Source organism: Schistocerca americana, chromosome 4 (genome assembly GCF_021461395.2).
Source record: "Schistocerca americana isolate TAMUIC-IGC-003095 chromosome 4, iqSchAmer2.1, whole genome shotgun sequence".
Lineage (NCBI taxonomy): Eukaryota > Metazoa > Arthropoda > Insecta > Orthoptera > Acrididae > Schistocerca > Schistocerca americana.
The window spans coordinates 691924655-691943101 of record NC_060122.1 but is presented as its reverse complement, the minus strand read 5'-3'; the positions used below and the strand labels follow the sequence as shown (position 1 = coordinate 691943101).

The 18447-nt window shown below is 43.8% G+C and overlaps 1 protein-coding gene across 1 annotated transcript in view; it reads right to left on the bottom strand.

Moving 5' to 3' along the window:
• Positions 1 to 18447, bottom strand: part of LOC124613711 (ankyrin repeat domain-containing protein 33B-like) — a 451902-nt gene that overhangs the window by 12766 nt on the left and 420689 nt on the right. The window contains exon 6 of the mRNA XM_047142430.1: positions 4958 to 5120. Coding sequence (XP_046998386.1) covers positions 4958 to 5120 — 163 coding nt within the window. The remainder of the gene's footprint in view (positions 1 to 4957; positions 5121 to 18447) is intronic.

Sequence of the window (18447 nt, the reverse complement as noted above, 5' to 3'; positions counted from 1 at the left end):
AACATAGGCCACAGCTCTCAGTTGGTATGCATCCCCAGAGCAGTGAGTTAAGTGTTTACCTTTTTCTTTATTTTCCTCATAGTTTATTTAATAAATTTCATCCATATTTTTCTGTTTATGAGATTCCATTTTGCATTTTTGTAAGGGTGAATTCATTCAGTCTATAGCGCAATAGTAGCTCACTGAACAGCCAGCTGCATAATTCATTAACGCATCTGCACTCATTGGTGACATACCAGGAGAATGGCAAGTTGCATATCTAGAATCCTGTCTGATTTTGTATTTTATTTCCTCTGTTAGTCTTGGTAGTATGGTTGGGATGTGTGCATGCTGTGTGAAGATGCAGGAGGAACGGTCAGTCACCTTCAGGCTACCGTCTTGGAGTGTAGCAGTGGCAAACCTTCTGGTGCATTAAATGGGATGCCCCATGTGTCACTTGTTTTCCCCATGGGCTCTGCTTCTGAGGCACTTCCTAGTGTACCCAGTGTGGTGGATTTGCCTCACTACAGGGTAAGTGGCAGGTGGTAATGTGTTCATGTCTCTCGAGACGGAGGACCAATGTGGAGACTTGCTGCCTGGCCTCACCCATTCACCCTGCTGGCTGGCCACTCCTTCAGCAGGGTCCGAGCAGGCAATTGGGGGGGAGGGCGGGGGTTACTGGTTACCAGGAGCTCCAACGTTAGGTGCATTATGCAGTCCCTTAGGCAGATAGCATTCAGGCCTGGAAGAAAAACCAGTGTGCACTCGGTACGTGTGCTGGGAAGTCTCACCCAAGATGTGGATGCGGCCTTGCCTGCAGCCATCGAGTGTGCAGGGTGCAGTCACCTGCAAGTTCTGGCTCACATCAGTACCTACAACTCTTGTCACATGGGTTCTGAGGCAATCCTCAGTTCATATAGGCAGCTAGTGGAGGTGTTGAAGACTACTGATCTCATGCACAGGATGCAATCAGAGCTGGAAATTTACAGCATTGTTCCCGCAACTGATTGGGGTCCTTTGGGTTTGGAGCCAAGGTTTCATCGACTCTGTGATGGTCTTGGCTGAATATTTCTAGACTTGTGTTATCAGATGGCGATTTGTAGGACTCCCCTTGGTAGCTCAGGGATACACTACACAAAAAGAAAGCAGCTACTCTGGTAGCAGAATACTTGTGGCATGTGCACATGAGGATTTTTAAGTTAGGTGGTAGTTTGAGGTGTTCTGATGAACACTTGCCAGTCCATACACACCAAGTGAAGTCAGGCAGCATTCAGAGAAAAGACACTTTGACTGTCAAAATTTTATCAGTAGACTGTTGAAGCATTTTTTCCCAAATTTGCTACCCCATCAGAAAAGTTCTCGTGCTCTCTGAAACCCAAAGTGGAAAGCTCTGAGATATTTAATGAGTCATGAAACATATGTCAGAATGACAGATTAGAGGCCATATGAGTGGGAATGTTCATTGCAGCTCTCAAAAATATTGTCTTTATTGATGTCAAAATTGAGTGCGACAGTGAAGTTATCTAGTCACATATAACAGGTGTAGGTTAAATGAAGTTCATTGCTGGATGATCTTACCAGCCACCCAATTCTGCTGTGACAGTTCTAGAGCCATTCAAAGAAAACCTAAGGTCAGTAGCATGTAAAGATCCAGGTCATGTAATACTAGTTGGAGGCAACTTTAACCTACTGAGTATAAAGTGTGATGTCTATGAATTCATTGCAGGGCGCATGAGAAATACTTTTGAACATGTTTTCTGTAATCTGTGTTGAGCAGCTAACTTGGCAGCCCACATACAATAGAAATATCTTAGACCTTTTAACTATAAATAGGCGGGACCTTATCGAAAATGTCAGTAATATGGTTACAAAAGTTAATAAATCGGTTAAGAAGGCTATGTAGAGTAGATAAGCAGTTCTTAACATCTTACTTTGACAGTTAATTGGCTCACTTAGTACCAGTAAGATAGATGTACAGGAATTATGGGCAAAGTTTAAGCAGATTGTAAATCATGGTCTAGAGAGTTACGTGCCTAGTAAGTGGATAGAGGATGGAAAAGACCCACCAGGTTTAATAACGAAATTCGTAAGATGCTGAGGAAGCAGAGGCTGTTGTACTCTAGGGTCAAAAGGGGAGGCACAGATGACAAGCGAAGATTAGTAGAGATTTATACATCTGTGAAAATATCTATGTGTGAAGCGTACGACAACTACCACCATCACACCTTAGCAAGAGATCTGGTAGAGAACTGAGAAAATTCTGGTTGTATGTAAAATTGCTAAGCGGATCTAAGGCTTCCATTCAGTCCCTTGTTGATCAGTCTGGTGTGGCAGTTGAAGATAGCAAAATGAAAGCCGAAGTTTCAAATTTCACATTCAAGAAGTCGTTTACTCATGAGAACCGTACAAATGTACCATTTTTTGGCCATCAGACAGACTCCCATATGAACGACATAGAAATAAGCATACATAGCTTAGAGAAGCAACTTAAAGATTTGAAAATAAATAAATCACCAGCCCCGGATGGAATCCCAGTTCAATTTTACGGCATTAGTCTCTTACTTAGCCTGCATTTATTGTGAATCTCTCACCCAGCACAAAATGCCAAGTGACTGGAAAAAAGTGCAGGTGGCACCAGTATATAAAAATGGTAGAAGAATGGATCCTCAAAATTACAGATCGATATCCCTAACTTTGGTTTGCTGCAGAATCCTTGAAAACATTCTCAGTTCGAATATAATAAACTTTCTTGAAACTGAGAAGCTTCTGTCCATGAATCAGAAATAGAAAGCACTGCTAGTGCGAAACTCAGCTTGCACTTTTCTCACGTGATATACTGCGAACTATGGATGAAGGGCAATAGGCAGATGCAATTTCAGTCTGTTGAAGGCTCTTAATGAAAGTATGAGTTCGTGGAATAAGTTCACAGATGTGCCCCAGGGAAGTGTGATAGGATCGCTGTTGTTCTCTGTATACATAAATGATTTGGCGGACAGATTGAGCAGCAATCTGCAGTTATTTCCCGATGATGCTGTGGTGTATGGTAAGGTATCAAAGTTGAGTGACTGTAGGAAGACACAAGATGATTTAGACAAAATTTCTAGTTGGTATGATGAATGGCACCTAGTTCTAAATGTGAAAAGTGTAAGTTGATGTGGATGTGGAGGAACAACAAACCTGTAACGTTCAGATACAGTATTACTAGTGTCCTGCTTGACACTGTCAAGTTGTTTAAATATCTGGGCATCACATTGCAAAGCAATATGACATGGAATGAGCTGGTGAGAACTGCAGTAGGGAAGGCGAACTGTACACTTCAGTATATTGGTAGACTTTTAGGAAAGAGTGGTTGACCTGTAAAGGAGAATCCATATAGGATACTGGTGCTACCCATTCTCAGGTACTGCTTGAGTGTTTGGCATCCATACCAGATCAAATTGAAGGAAAATAGCGAATCAGTTCAGAGGTGGGCTGCTAGATTTTTTACCGGTAGGTTTGAACAACATGTAAGTGCTGCAGAGATGCTTCAGGAACTCAAATAGGACTCCCTGATGAGAAAGGGTCATTCCTTTTGGGAAACACTATTGAGAAAATTTAGATAACCAGTATTTGAAGCTGACTGCTGAACAGTTGTACTACTGCCAACATACATTGTGTGTACATACCATGAAGATAATATACGAGAAATTCGGGGTCGTGCAGAAGCATATAGATGGTCATTTTTCCATTGCTCTGTTTCCAAGTGGAACAGGAAAGTAAATGACGTGCAGCATAATGTGGCTTATGGAGTATCTATGTAGATGTGGATGTCAGGAAGAAATTTTTGAGAATCTACATATGGAGCACATCATTGTATGGTAGTGGATTGATAAAGTAAGGAATTAGGATGTTCCATACTGAAGTGGTGAAGAAATGAACATATGAGAAACACTGGCAAGAAGAAGGGACAGGATGACAGGACAGGTGTTAAGACATCAGCAAATAGCTTCCATGGTACTGCAGGAAGCCATAGAGTGTAAAAACTGTAGGGGAAAACAGAGATTGGAATGCGTTCAGTAAATAACTGAGGACGTTAATGCTATGTAAGCATTATGAACCACCAGCCAAACCTCCTCACAATCTAACCTGTGAACCCTCTAAACCAGGGGTATTATTAGTTGCAACATGAAGTGTGAGATGAAGAGTTTAGCACACAGGGCGTGGTGGAGGGTACGCTGTACCACTACTAGTCGTTTCATTTCCTGTTCCACTCGCAGATACAGTGAGGGAAAAATGACTGTCTATATGCCTCCATACGAATCCTAATTTCTCATATCTTATCTTCGTGGTCCCTCTGCAAATTTATGTTGGCGGCAGTAGGATCATTCTGCAGTCAGCTTCAAATACCAGTTCTTTAAACTTTCTCAGTAGTGTTCTTCGAAATAAATGTCTTCTTCCCTCTAGGGATTCACAGTTCCTGAAGCATATCCATAAGACTTGCATGCTGATCGATCCTATCAGTAACAAATCTAGTAGCTCACCTCTGAACTGCTTCAGTGTTTCTCTTTCAATCTGGTGCGGATCCCACACACCCTAGCAGTACTTGAGAATAGGTCGCACTAGTGTCCTATATGTGGTTTCCTGTACAGATGAAACACACTTTCCTAAAATTCTCCCAATAAACCGAAGTCGACCATTCGTCTTCCCTACCACAATCCTCACATGCTCATTCCATTTCATATCACTTCGCAATGTTCTTCACAGATACTTAAATGATGTGACTGTGTCAAGCAGAACACTACTAATGCTGTATCCAGACATTACGTGTTTGTTCTTCCTACTTATCCGCATTAACAGTATCTATCAGTAAGTCAAAAAACCAGCTTTGGAAATCATTAAATTCACATCAGTATGTTTTATTGTACTGTGCAGCCCCTGTACCTGGTGTATTACTAGTTGCAATACATTGTCAGATGGTGTGGCAGAGAGACTATGTTACCTTGGGCACGGTGAGTGGCCGGATAAGCGACTTGACAACTGGTGGCACATGTGGTGCAGCAGGCAGCACTGGGGAGCTGGCACACAGTGCAGCAGTCGTCAGCTGCGTCACCAGTGAGTAGCGAGACACTGCTGGTGGCGGTGACGAGGATGAGCCGGAGCTACTGCAACACGACAGGTGAACACATGCCTGGATTGTCATCCCACTCAGTGGAAGCATTTCACTCTCAAACACACAAAGTGTGATGGCGACTTGTGGGAGTAACAACATACCAAACACAACTTAACCCACTACTCTCAATAGCAAGAATTCATCACACAAAACTCTTATAGGAAGTACAGGCTGCAGTAGAAACAATAAAGAATTTTAAGCACTGTATTTAAATTTAAAGAACTGTAACACTTTACACAATTTATTACACATATTACTTTTTGGAAAAAAAATATCCTTTAGGTGGTCACTCTTACAGTTAAGAGAGTGTTTGGCTCTTGCCACAACCTTCCAACGCATGTTGTTTTATAGTTGCCCAGTCCCCTTTTTGCAATAACTTTATTTTACAGGTTGTAATGTGGCCCTTTTTCTCTGAAAGCATCCACTAACATATTTCAGAATTCCCCTGATCAAGTAGCCATTCAGTTACATTGCTCTGTAGTTGCCGATCAGGGTTAGCATTGCCAGTGGCTGTTTTTAGCTTCCCTTCACTGTTTGTTCTTCTGCTTTTCCTATGTAGTTGGTGGAGTTTTCAAAGATCTGAAAGCTTAAAAGTTGGATGCATGAGATAACGGTCCTATTAAGAGGACTTGGCTGCTATAAAATTGTTGCACTCTGGGAGGGCTGGGTGGCAGATAGTGAGACTGGCCATATCTTTCGCCCAGCTCACTATCCAGGAGGATTACAGAACATGCATTCCTCTGTTGAAGGAAATGTGGAATTCTTTGCAAAAGCCTTTTAGGCACATAATAGATCTCTAGGCAGGTGTGGCTTCTCTCAGAGGCATGTGAATGTTCGTTATGATGCCTCAAAATTCTGTCATTTTTGGGAGAGCTTGCACTTTTGTGCTGTGCCTACGTCAGAGTTTTTCAGTCGTCAACGTCAGAATCACGTCATGGAGTGAGATAAGTCTCCTGGCTTGGCTGAAGTATAATGAGATAAGAAAGAGTAGGAGATTGTTTAAATTGTTACCATAGAAAGGGGTGAAGTGAGCCAGATTTTCACTTTTTTAGTAAATACACCCATCAATTTTGTTTGCATATTTTATGGAACTTTAAATATATAATCTTCTAACAATGTGTTTGCGTTCATACTTTTTAAACATATTGGAGGGACTTTCTATGGTCTGAAGAGCTGTCTCACTTACCCCACAGAGGGTGAAGTGGGACAGACATTTATTTGTACGACTATGGCACACTAGTTCACTATGGAGAAGAAGTGGGTCAGAATTTTTTTTTTTTAAAGGGAAATAACACATCAGAGAATGTTGAGTAGGAAATTGTTTATTGTAATCTACTGTATACCAAACTTTGGTAGAGAACATTTTTTAAGTTACATTCAGGACCTTTTTCTGAAAGTAAGACAATTTTAATACACTACAACATGAAATAAATAGTCTTACAAATCTATTTGCAGCTTTGCTGTATTGTTCATTGCTAATTTTCAATTCTCAGACTTTTGTATGTCAACATTATTGCACAGTATTGGGAAGAGAAATCTTCATCTTGTGATGTGCTGATACACATCAATTTTCTGTACAATATTAGTGTACAAAACATCTTGGATGTCAGTTTCCTGATTGAAATGGAACACTATCATTTTTTTCCCTTCTCTTTTCTTTAGAAATTTGATGTGAAGTGTCTTATCCTTTGGCATGCCAATTATTTTTCCCACATATAGTTTTGTTTAATGGTCTTCTTCTGTGATGAATTTCACCACAATGAAGTCTCTGGGTTGTCCCCTGTTTATAATGCAAACTGAGGTTTAATTTCAACACTTCTGTTCTTAATTGCAGGAATCCGAATATCTCCATCACTGCTTCTATTCTCTTACATTACTGGTAACATTTTAACCTGTTGCATATCAGCAGAAGACTGGTGCTTGGAGATACTGGTATGTGTGGCAGAAGTTGTGGAAACATTCAGGTCAAAATCTGCAGGAGAAATGCTCATACTTGATTTGAAAAGTCCGTGTTCTACCTCTGCTTCTTGTGAAATCACTAGATTTGACTATGACAACGTTTTCAGATAGAACATCTTCAGCAGTTTTCTCAGACATGGAGTGCTGAACTCTCCTTTGAATTTTCTGCTGCACTTTCTCTGGATCTAATGGTGATATACAACATGCTCTAAAGCCAGAGATGATGTTCCAGTGCATATTCTCAACCTTCTCCAGTGCTTCCTTCAGTTTTATTGGAAACTGGACTTTAGGCAGAAAGCCCTTGTACAGGTTCTTCCAGTTGATCAAAACAGCCATCCATGCTGCTTTAATGGGTCAGAATACTGCAACATACAGGGGCTGCGTAAGATGTGTAGAATTTGGAGGCAGCATTATGAAGGCAATGTTATGATCATGACACAATCTTATCACTTTCTGGGAGAGCTGACTTGGAAGATTGTCCCCTGTAACAACTTTTCTTCTATCAGATCTTCTCAAATATGGCAGCACTATTTTGACAAACCAACCATTCTCCAAATAATGGCATGTCAAACCAACCAGATTTGCTTACTGCATAATGTGAGCCTTCAACACTACCTTCTGTCCAAGTTGGGTAGAGACTTGTGCCTGCAGTCTTGTAGACAATAAAAGGGGGGGGGCGGGTATTTCTCCATTTCCAGTTCGATTTCCCTAAAAGATCCAGGATCATCTGTTAAATTTGTTTCATCATAGATTAGAGTCCTTTCTCGAGAAACTTCTTTCACATTAACTTCCAAGTTTTTGAAATATCTGATGATGCAGTCTTCATCAAGAGCAGTTCTTGATCTTATCACATTTTCTGAAAGACGAAATGTGAGGTGAGGATGTCAACAAAAGAGATTCTGAATCAAATCCCTCTCATGTCTATTCTTGAATTTCTTCATATGATATCCATGTCGATCAAGAAAATGTTTTAGTGTGTCCCTAATATCATCACTTTGAAGAGGAATCCCTCACTCTGTACAGGTTAAAATTCCTTCTACTACTAATTTTTTATGCTCCTCACGTTAAACTTACTGACCTCCATGGTTCTTCTTAAATTTTTCATTTGCCCTATTTGCCAATGTAGTTTTTGGAACACTGAATTCCTCAGTTATTTTCTTTAAGCTTCTGCCACCTCTCCTATACGCTGTAATAGCATTTTGCATTGCTCATTCATCATATTTAAAGAGTCCACCACTCCCTACAGCTTGCTTGTAGTTACTGACCATGCCCCACTTCACCCCTGAAAGTGGCAATTATTTAAACAAATTGGTCTCTTGAGCGCATTAATGATACTAAAGTCAAGAAAATCTGTATGCAACATAACTTCAATACTAGGTCTGAGACTACAGTTAAGCTGAGAATTGTATTAACATTCCACAAAGCTATGGAGGAGGTTTGTGAAGCTACACTCGTGGAAATTGAAATAAGAACACCGTGAATTCATTGTCCCAGGAAGGGGAAACTTTATTGACACATTCCTGGGGTCAGATACATCACATGATCACACTGACAGAACCACAGGCACATAGACACAGGCAACAGAGCATGCACAATGTCGGCACTAGTACAGTGTATATCCACCTTTCGCAGCAATGCAGGCTGCTATTCTCCCATGGAGACGATCGTAGAGATGCTGGATGTAGTCCTGTGGAACGGCTTGCCATGCCATTTCCACCTGGCGCCTCAGTTGGACCAGTGTTCGTGCTGGACGTGCAGACCGCGTGAGACGACGCTTCATCCAGTCCCAAACATGATCAATGGGGGACAGATCCGGAGATCTTGCTGGCCAGGGTAGTTGACTTACACCTTCTAGAGCACGTTGGGTGGCACGGGATACATGCGGACGTGCATTGTCCTGTTGGAACAGCAAGTTCCCTTGCCGGTCTAGGAATGGTAGAACGATGGGTTCGATGACGGTTTGGATGTACCGTGCACTATTCAGTGTCCCCTCGACGATCACCAGTGGTGTACGGCCAGTGTAGGAGATCGCTCCCCACACCATGATGCCGGGTGTTGGCCCTGTGTGCCTCGGTCGTATGCAGTCCTGATTGTGGCGCTCACCTGCACGGCGCCAAACACGCATACGACCATCATTGGCACCAAGGCAGAAGCAACTCTCATCGCTGAAGACGACACGTCTCCATTCGTCCCTTCATTCACGCCTGTCGCGACACCACTGGAGGCGGGCTGCACGATGTTGGGGCGTGAGCGGAAGACGGCCTAACGGTGTGCGGGACCGTAGCCCAGCTTCATGGAGACGGTTGCGAATGGTCCTCGTCGATACCCCAGGAGCAACAGTGTCCCTAATTTGCTGGGAAGTGGCGGTGCGGTCCCCTACGGCACTGCGTAGGATCCTACGGTCTTGACGTGCATCCGTGCGTCGCTGCGGACCGGTCCCAGGTCGACGGGCACGTGCACCTTCCGCCGACCACTGACGACAACATCGATTTACTGTGGAGACCTCACGCCCCACGTGTTGAGCAATTCGGCGGTACGTCCACCCGGCCTCCCGCATGCCCACTATACGCCCTCGCTCAAAGTCCGTCAACTGCACATACGGTTCACGTCCACGCTGTCGCGGCATGCTACCAGTGTTAAAGTCTGCGATGGAGCTCCGTATGCCACGGCAAACTGGCTGACACTGACGGCGGCGGTGCACAAATGCTGCGCAGCTAGCGCCATTCGATGGCCAACACCGCGGTTCCTGGTGTGTCCGCTGTGCCGTGCGTGTGATCATTGCTTGTACAGCCCTCTCGCAGTGTCCGGAGCAAGTATGGTGGGTCTGACGACACACCGGTGTCAATGTGTTCTTTTTTCCATTTCCAGGAGTGTATTTTGTATTTTAACTGTTTTGGTATGAAATAAAAGAAAGATGTCTGAATTAAATACCAACAAAATTAACTTCAAACACTATGTATCTGCTTTATTAAACTTTGATGCACATAAAGTGCAGAGATCACTTTCAGGGTGAGCCACCAGATGTCAGCACCAACAAAACAGCAAATATAATGTAATGTCATTGGCAGTGATTTCCAGTTCTGGCAGCAAGACAGCTGAGTTTCAGACGGTTCTTGGTGAACACACTTCTTTCCTGACTATTGTAGAATAACTCTTCACTTTAGGTTTTTGTATACACTTCAGGTTAGGATAGGAGAGATGGCTGATGAGATGAGCCTTGCTACTGCTGGAAGGATGTCCATACACCGAGTACAAAGAAAGGTGGATATTGCATCCTCCAGCCACTGCTGCCGCCAGCTACCTCAAGTATGCTCCACGTGCTCTGATAAGACGAGCCATTGTCACACCCATCAACACTGTTCAGACGCAAAGTTAGTTCGCTCCCTTCAGTACCTGGCAACACGATCTTAAAGACCCGCATCCACCTTGTTGCAATGTACATTCTTGGGAATCTTGTGGTGTTCACCCCTGTCTTTCTGTGGACTTCCTTCATCTACTTAACAACTTACGCAGTCACTGGCTGTGCCTGCGAATTATTAACGTAACTGTGTTTTATTGTCTCTACCACATGTGCGAAGATTATACTTTGAGTTGTATTCCATTGTCTGATTGTTAATGGTTCTTTTTAAGGTGTCATTGGGTAACTTTCAGGTTCAAAACCAGATATTTTTATTATAGCGTCCATTTGCTTCGATTCATAGCTAGAAGGACCCTCCTCCCATGTGAGTCATGTGGTACCCACTTGTTTCACGCTTAATTGAGTCATCCCTATTAATATTCATTTAAATGAGACATTTTCCGTTGTGCGACAGTATTATCGTTTTCATTTAATTTGTATGATCATTTGGGGGGGGGGGGGGGATCCTCATTCTGTTGGGCATCAGAATTTGGTTTTGTGCAACTTAGGGGTATGCTCTGACCACAACCGACACCTCTCAAAGTCCCAAGTGGTAGTTGGCCTGAAGCATACACACAGGATATCAAGAACCCCCCCCCCCCGCACGCAAAAAAGGTCAGAGGTCAGCCGATGTGACCGGTTGTAATGGATGTGGTCAGAGTGTAAGCGGTTGCTCTGTGTTGTTGGAACAATGACTTCATACTGATACTCATAAACGCTCAATATGCATCTTCAGCTTTTCACAGCGTAATGAATAATCCATTAAATTTTGGAAGTGCAACCTTGCAAATTCTCTCGATTCTGCCGCTTATTTTCCGACCACCCCCAAAGTGAGTTAAAGAATTTTCTCGTCCACTTCAACGATGACGGAAGATACAATGTCGGAAAATCAATAGAAGTAGAATTTGCACAGCTGCATGCCCGAAATATAACAGATTGCAGCTCACTGTATGTTATGAAATGTTTCAGTGAAATGGTATGCTGTGGCTTGAGCATCCTCTGTGTTATTAAAACACGGAAATAGATGACCAATAATACTTTTCATGTTTGGGACCACTCGGGATTAGTAACAGCCCAGAGGAACAACCTAAGGTTTATTGGCCGGCCGAAGTGGCCGTGCGGTTAAAGGCGCTGCAGTCTGGAACCCCAAGACCGCTACGGTCGCAGGTTCGACTCCTGCCTCGGGCATGGATGTTTGTGATGTCCTTAGGTTAGTTAGGTTTAACTAGTTCTAAGTTCTAGGGGACTAATGACCTCAGCAGTTGAGTACCATAGTGCTCAGAGCCATTTGAACCATTTAAGGTTTATTCATATGTCATAATAAGGGGAACTATGGGCCTCCAATCGTCAAATTTTTGAGAAAATCGGACTCAGTGTTTATCATCTCCAGAAGCATTCCCAAAAAATCTGTGGAGTTCACAAAATACTAAGTACAAAAAGAGATTAAAATCCAAGTCTCACAGCAGTGTGGTTCTTCGCGTAAATAAGAGTGTGACAATATCGGACGTGGAGTATTCTTTATGGTAGACTCGTATCTACTTAGAGAGAAGCTGAAGCTGCTGCATCAACTTATAAAATAGTCTTTCTACAGATCACCAACGTCATCCACAGATATAACCGAAAACTCTAGCTCCGTCATTTGAAATCAGTCTGAGTTGATTTCCGTGACAAAATATGGCGTTAAATATCTACTTGACGTTTTGATCTCTGTTGGTTTGGATGATGATGCAGAAGAGTCGAAACTGGTAAGCTGTTTAAAGTCCATCCAATGCGATCAAGCTATGGTGTTATACTTAATACCAGTACATACGAGACACAGTAACAGCTATTGTTCCAATATCCACCAGAAAATGAATATACGGAGAAAGATTTTAGGGCGGTTAGCCTTGGTAGTAAGGCAAATTTCTGAACTAGAAATGTCCTGCAATATACTCGCGTTTCTTCCAGGACGCATGGTATTAGGATAGAAATATTGTGATTCTGTAAAGGATAGTCAAATGAAAACCAGATGGATGCAAAAAAGTAAGTAAACTGTTTAGTGTTTGAAAAGTAATCGCCATAACTGTTAATATACACTCCTGGAAATTGAAATAAGAACACCGTGAATTCATTGTCCCAGGAAGGGGAAACTTTATTGACACATTCCTGGGGTCAGATACATCACATGATCACACTGACAGAACCACAGGCACATAGACACAGGCAACAGAGCATGCACAATGTCGGCACTAGTACAGTGTATAACCACCTTTCGCAGCAATGCAGGCTGCTATTCTCCCATGGAGACGATCGTAGAGATGCTGGATGTAGTCCTGTGGAACGGCTTGCCATGCCATTTCCACCTGGCGCCTCAGTTGGACCAGCGTTCGTGCTGGACGTGCAGACCGCGTGAGACGACGCTTCATCCAGTCCCAAACATGCTCAATGGGGGACAGATCCGGAGATCTTGCTGGCCAGGGTAGTTGACTTACGCCTTCTAGAGCACGTTGGGTGGCACCGGATACATGCGGACGTGCATTGTCCTGTTGGAACAGCAAGTTCCCTTGCCGGTCTAGGAATGGTAGAACGATGGGTTCGATGACGGTTTGGATGTACCGTGCACTATTCCGTGTCCCCTCGACGATCACCAGTGGTGTACGGCCAGTGTAGGAGATCGCTCCCCACACCATGATGCCGGGTGTTGGCCCTGTGTGCCTCGGTCGTATGCAGTCCTGATTGTGGCGCTCACCTGCACGGCGCCAAACACGCATACGACCATCATTGGCACCAAGGCAGAAGCGACTCTCATCGCTGAAGACGACACGTCTCCATTCGTCCCTCCATTCACGCCTGTCGCGAAACCACTGGAGGCGGGCTGCACGATGTTGGGGCGTGAGCGGAAGACGGCCTAACGGTGTGCGGGACCGTAGCCCAGCTTCATGGAGACGGTTGCGAATGGTCCTCGCCGATACCCCAGGAGCAACAGTGTCCCTAATTTGCTGGGAAGTGGCGGTGCGGTCCCCTACGGCACTGCGTAGGATCCTACGGTCTTGGCGTGCATCCGTGCGTCGCTGCGGTCCGGTCCCAGGTCGACGGGCACGTGCACCTTCCGCCGACCACTGGCGACAACATCGATGTACTGTGGAGACCTCACGCCCCACGTGTTGAGCAATTCGGCGGTACGTCCACCCGGCCTCCCGCATGCCCACTATACGCCCTCGCTCAAAGTCCGTCAACTGCACATACGGTTCACGTCCACGCTGTCGCGGCATGCTACCAGTGTTAAAGACTGCGATGGAGCTCCGTATGCCACGGCAAACTGGCTGACACTGACGGCGGCGGTGCACAAACGCTGCGCAGCTAGCGCCATTCGACGGCCAACACCGCGGTTCCTGGTGTGTCCACTGTGCCGTGCGTGTGATCATTGCTTGTACAGCCCTCTCGCAGTGTCCGGAGCAAGTATGGTGGGTCTGACACACCGGTCTCAATGTGTTCTTTTTTCCACTTCCAGGAGTGTGCATTATTCCACTGTGACACAAGACGGTCAATACCTATACGGAAAGATGTTTTCGGTTGTAGCCAGGCGTGCACGTCTTAGTCCGAAGCAAATCGACGGCCGCGAATGTCTTTCTTCAGGCCTCAAAAACTACGGAAATCGCATGGGGAGCGATCGGGACTGTATGGAGGATGTGCAAGGGTTTTCCAGCGAAACAACCTTAGCAACATGTAGGCAGGTCTGGGTGAAATTGTGGTTCCGTAGACAACTGCAAACACATTTCCATGAAGACAAATGAATTAACAGTTACGACAATTACTTTTGAAATAATAAGCAACTTACTTACTTTTCTCTCCATCTGTCTCGTTTTCATTTGACGCCCCTTATTCAATGGAAAAGATCACGATCAAGCATTCTCAGCTAAATGGATTTGCCTCGAGGGGGGGTGGGGGGGGGGGGGTGGGGGGGGGGGGAAGCTCGACGATGGATAGGATATCATACAGCCAGCTTTACGATAGGTATGATGCCAAAAGAAATGTATTTTGACTGAAAAGGAAGGAGCTCTATAACAGCCCAATGTGACTATGGCATCAAGGAATAAAATGTCTAAAAGAATAAATGAGATCATTTTTGAGATTGCTGTGAAATACAGAGAACGTGTTGTTGTTGTTGTTGTGGTCTTCAGTCCAGAGACTGGTTTGATGCAGTCCTCCATGCTAATCTATACTGCGCAAGCATCTTCATCTCCAAGTAACTACTGGAACTTACATCCTTCTGAGTCTGCTTCGTGTATTCATCTCTAGGTCTCCGTCTACGAGTTTTACCCTCCACGCAGCCCTCCAATACTAAATTGGTGATCTGTTGATGCTTCAGAATATGTCCTACCAACCGATCTCTTCTTCTAGTCAAGTTGTGCCACAAATTCCTCTTCTCACCAATTATATTCAGTACCTCCTCATTGGTTACGTGATCTACCCATTTAATCTTCAGCATCCTTCTGTAGCACCACATTTCGAAAGCTTCTATTCTCTTCTTGTCTAAACTAGTTATTGTCCATGTTTCACTTCCATACATGGCTACACTCCATATACAGGGTGTTTCAAAAATGACCGGTATATTTGAAACAGCAATAAAAACTAAACGAGCAGCGATAGAAATACACCGTTTGTTGCAATATGCTTGGGACAACAGTACATTTTCAGGCAGACAAACTTTCGAAATTACAGTAGTTACAATTTTCAACAACAGATGGCGCTGCGGTCTGGGAAACTCTATAGTACGATATTTTCCACATATCCACCATGCGTAGCAATAATATGGCGTAGTCTCTGAATGAAATTACCCGAAACCTTTGACAACGTGTCTGGCGAAATGGCTTCACATGCAGATGAGATGTACTGCTTCAGCTGTTCAATTGTTTCTGGATTCTGGCGGTACACCTGGTCTTTCAAGTGTCCCCACAGAAAGAAGTCACAGGGGTTCATGTCTGGCGAATAGGGAGGCCAATCCACGCCGCCTCCTGTATGTTTCGGATAGCCCAAAGCAATCACACGATCATCGAAATATTCATTCAGGAAATTAAAGACGTCGGCCGTGCGATGTGGCCGGGCACTATCTTGCATAAACCACGAGGTGTTCGCAGTGTCGTCTAAGGCAGTTAGTACCGCCACAAATTCACGAAGAATGTCCAGATAGCGTGATGCAGTAATCGTTTCGGATCTGAAAAATGGGCCATTGATTCCTTTGGAAGAAATGGCGGCCCAGACCAGTACTTTTTGAGGATGCAGGGACGATGGGACTGCAACATGGGGCTTTTCGGTTCCCCATATGCGCCAGGGTTGTTTATTGACGAAGCCGTCCAGGTAAAAATAAGCTTCGTCAGTAAACCAAATGCTGCCCACATGCATATCGCCGTCATCAATCCTGTGCACTATATTGTTAGCGAATGTCTCTCGTGCAGCAATGGTAGCGGCGCTGAGGGGTTGCCGCGTTTGAATTTTGTATGGATAGAGGTGTAAACTCTGGCGCATGAGACGATACGTGGACGTTGGCGTCATTTGGACCGCAGCTGCAACACGGCGAACGGAAACCCGAGGCCGCTGTTGGATCACCTGCTGCACTAGCTGCGCGTTGCCCTCTGTGGTTGCCGTACGCGGTCGCCCTACCTTTCCAGCACGTTCATCCGTCACGTTCCCAGTCCATTGAAATTTTTCAAACAGATCCTTTATTGTATCGCTTTTCGGTCCTTTGGTTACATTAAACCTCCGTTGAAAACTTCGTCTTGTTGCAACAACACTGTGTTCTAGGCGGTGGAATTCCAACACCAGAAAAATCCTCTGTTCTAAGGAATAAACCATGTTGTCTACAGCACACTTGCACGTTGTGAACAGCACACGTTTACAGCAGAAAGACGACATACAGAATGGCGCACCCACAGACTGCGTTGTCTTCTATATCTTTCACATCACTTGCAGCGCCATCTGTTGTTGAAAATTGTAACTACTGTAATTTCGAAAGTTTGTCCGCCTGAAAATGTTCTGTTGTCCCAAACATATTGCAACAAACGGTGTATTTCTATCGCTGCTCGTGTAGTTTTTATTGCCATTTCAAATATACCAGTCATTTTTGAAACACCCTGTAAATACTTTCAGAAAAGACTTTCTGACACTTATATCCATACTCGATGTTAACAAATTTCTCTTCTTCAGAAACGCTTTCCTTGCCATTGCCAGTCTACATTTTATATCCTCTCTACTTCGACCATCATCAGTTATTTTGCTCCCCAAATAGCAAAACTCATCTGCTACTTTCAGTGTCTCATTTCCTAACTTAATTCATCCAGCATCACCTGATTTAATTTGACTACATTCATTTATCCTTGTTTTGCTTTTGTTGATGTTCGTCTTATATCCTCCTTTCAAGACACTGTCCATTCCGTTCAACTGCCCTTCCAGGTCCGTTGCTGTCTCTGACAGAATTGCAATATCATCGGCAAAACTCGAAGTTTTTATTTCTTCTCCATGGGTTTTAATTCCTACTTCAAATTTTTCTTTTGTGTCCTTTACTGCTTACTCAATATACAGATTGAATAACATCGGGGATAGGCTACAACCCTGTCTCATTCCTTTCCCAACCACTGCTTTCCTTTCATGCCCCTCGATTCTGGTTTCCGTACAAATTGTAAATAGCCTTTCGTTCCCTGTAGTTGACTCTGCTAGCTTCAGAATTTGAAAGAGAGTATTCCAGTCAACATTGTCAAAAGCGTTTTCTAAGTTTACAAATGCTAGAAACGTAGGTTTGCCTTTTCTTAATCTGTCTTCTAAGATACGTCGTAGGGTCAGTATTGCCTCACGTGTTCCAACATTTCTACGGAATCCGAACTGATCATCCCCAAGGTCGGCTTCCACCAGTTTTTCCATTCGTCTGTAAAGAATTCGTGTTAGTATTTTGCAGCGTGACTTATTAAACTGATAGTTCGGTAATTTTCACACCTGTCAACACCTGATTTCTTTGGGATTGGAATTATTATATTCTGCTTGAAGTCTGAGGGTATTTCGCCTGTCTCATAGATCTTGCTCACCAGATGGTGGCTCTCCCAAGACTACCAGTAGTTCTAATGGAATGTTGTCTGCTCCCGGGGCCTTGTTTCGACTTTGGTGCCCTGTCAAATTCTTCACGCAGTATCATATCTGCCATTTCATCTTCCTCTATGCCCTCTTCCATTTCCATAATATCGCCCTCAAGTACAACGCCCTTGTGTATAATCTCTATATATTCTTTCCACCTTTCAGCTTTCCCTTCTTTGCTTAGAACAGGTTTTCCATCTGAGCACTTGATATTCATACAAGTGGTTCTCTTTTCTCCAAAGGTTTCTTTAAATTTCCTATAGGCAGTACCCATAGTGATATATGCCTCTACATCCTTACATTTGTCTTCTAGCCATCCTTGCTTAGTTCCTTTGCACTTCCTGTCGATCTCATTTTTGAGACGTTTGTATTCCTTTTTGCCTACTTCATTTATTGTATTTTTATATTGTCTCCTTTCATCAATCAAGTTCAATATCTCTTCTGTTACCCAAGGGTTTCTACTAGCCTTCGTCTTTTTACCTACTTGATCCTCTGCTGCCTTTACTATTTCATCCCTCAAAGCTAACCATTCTTCTTCTATTGTATTTATTTCCCCTTTTATTGTCAGTCTCTCTCAAACTCTCTACAACCTCTGGTTCTTTCATTTTATCCAGATCTCATCTCCTTAAATTTCTGCCTTCTTTCATGATTTTTAAACCAAGTGTTAGCTACGACCACGTTATGCTCTGTGTAAAATACTAGCAGGCGGCTTCCTCTTTCGTTCCTTACCACCATTCCATATTCACCTACTACATTTCCTTCTCTTCTTTTCCTGCTATCGAATTCCAGTCCCCCATGACTAACACTATCTGAATAATTTCTTTTATCTCATCATACATTTCTTCAATCTCTTCGTCGTCTG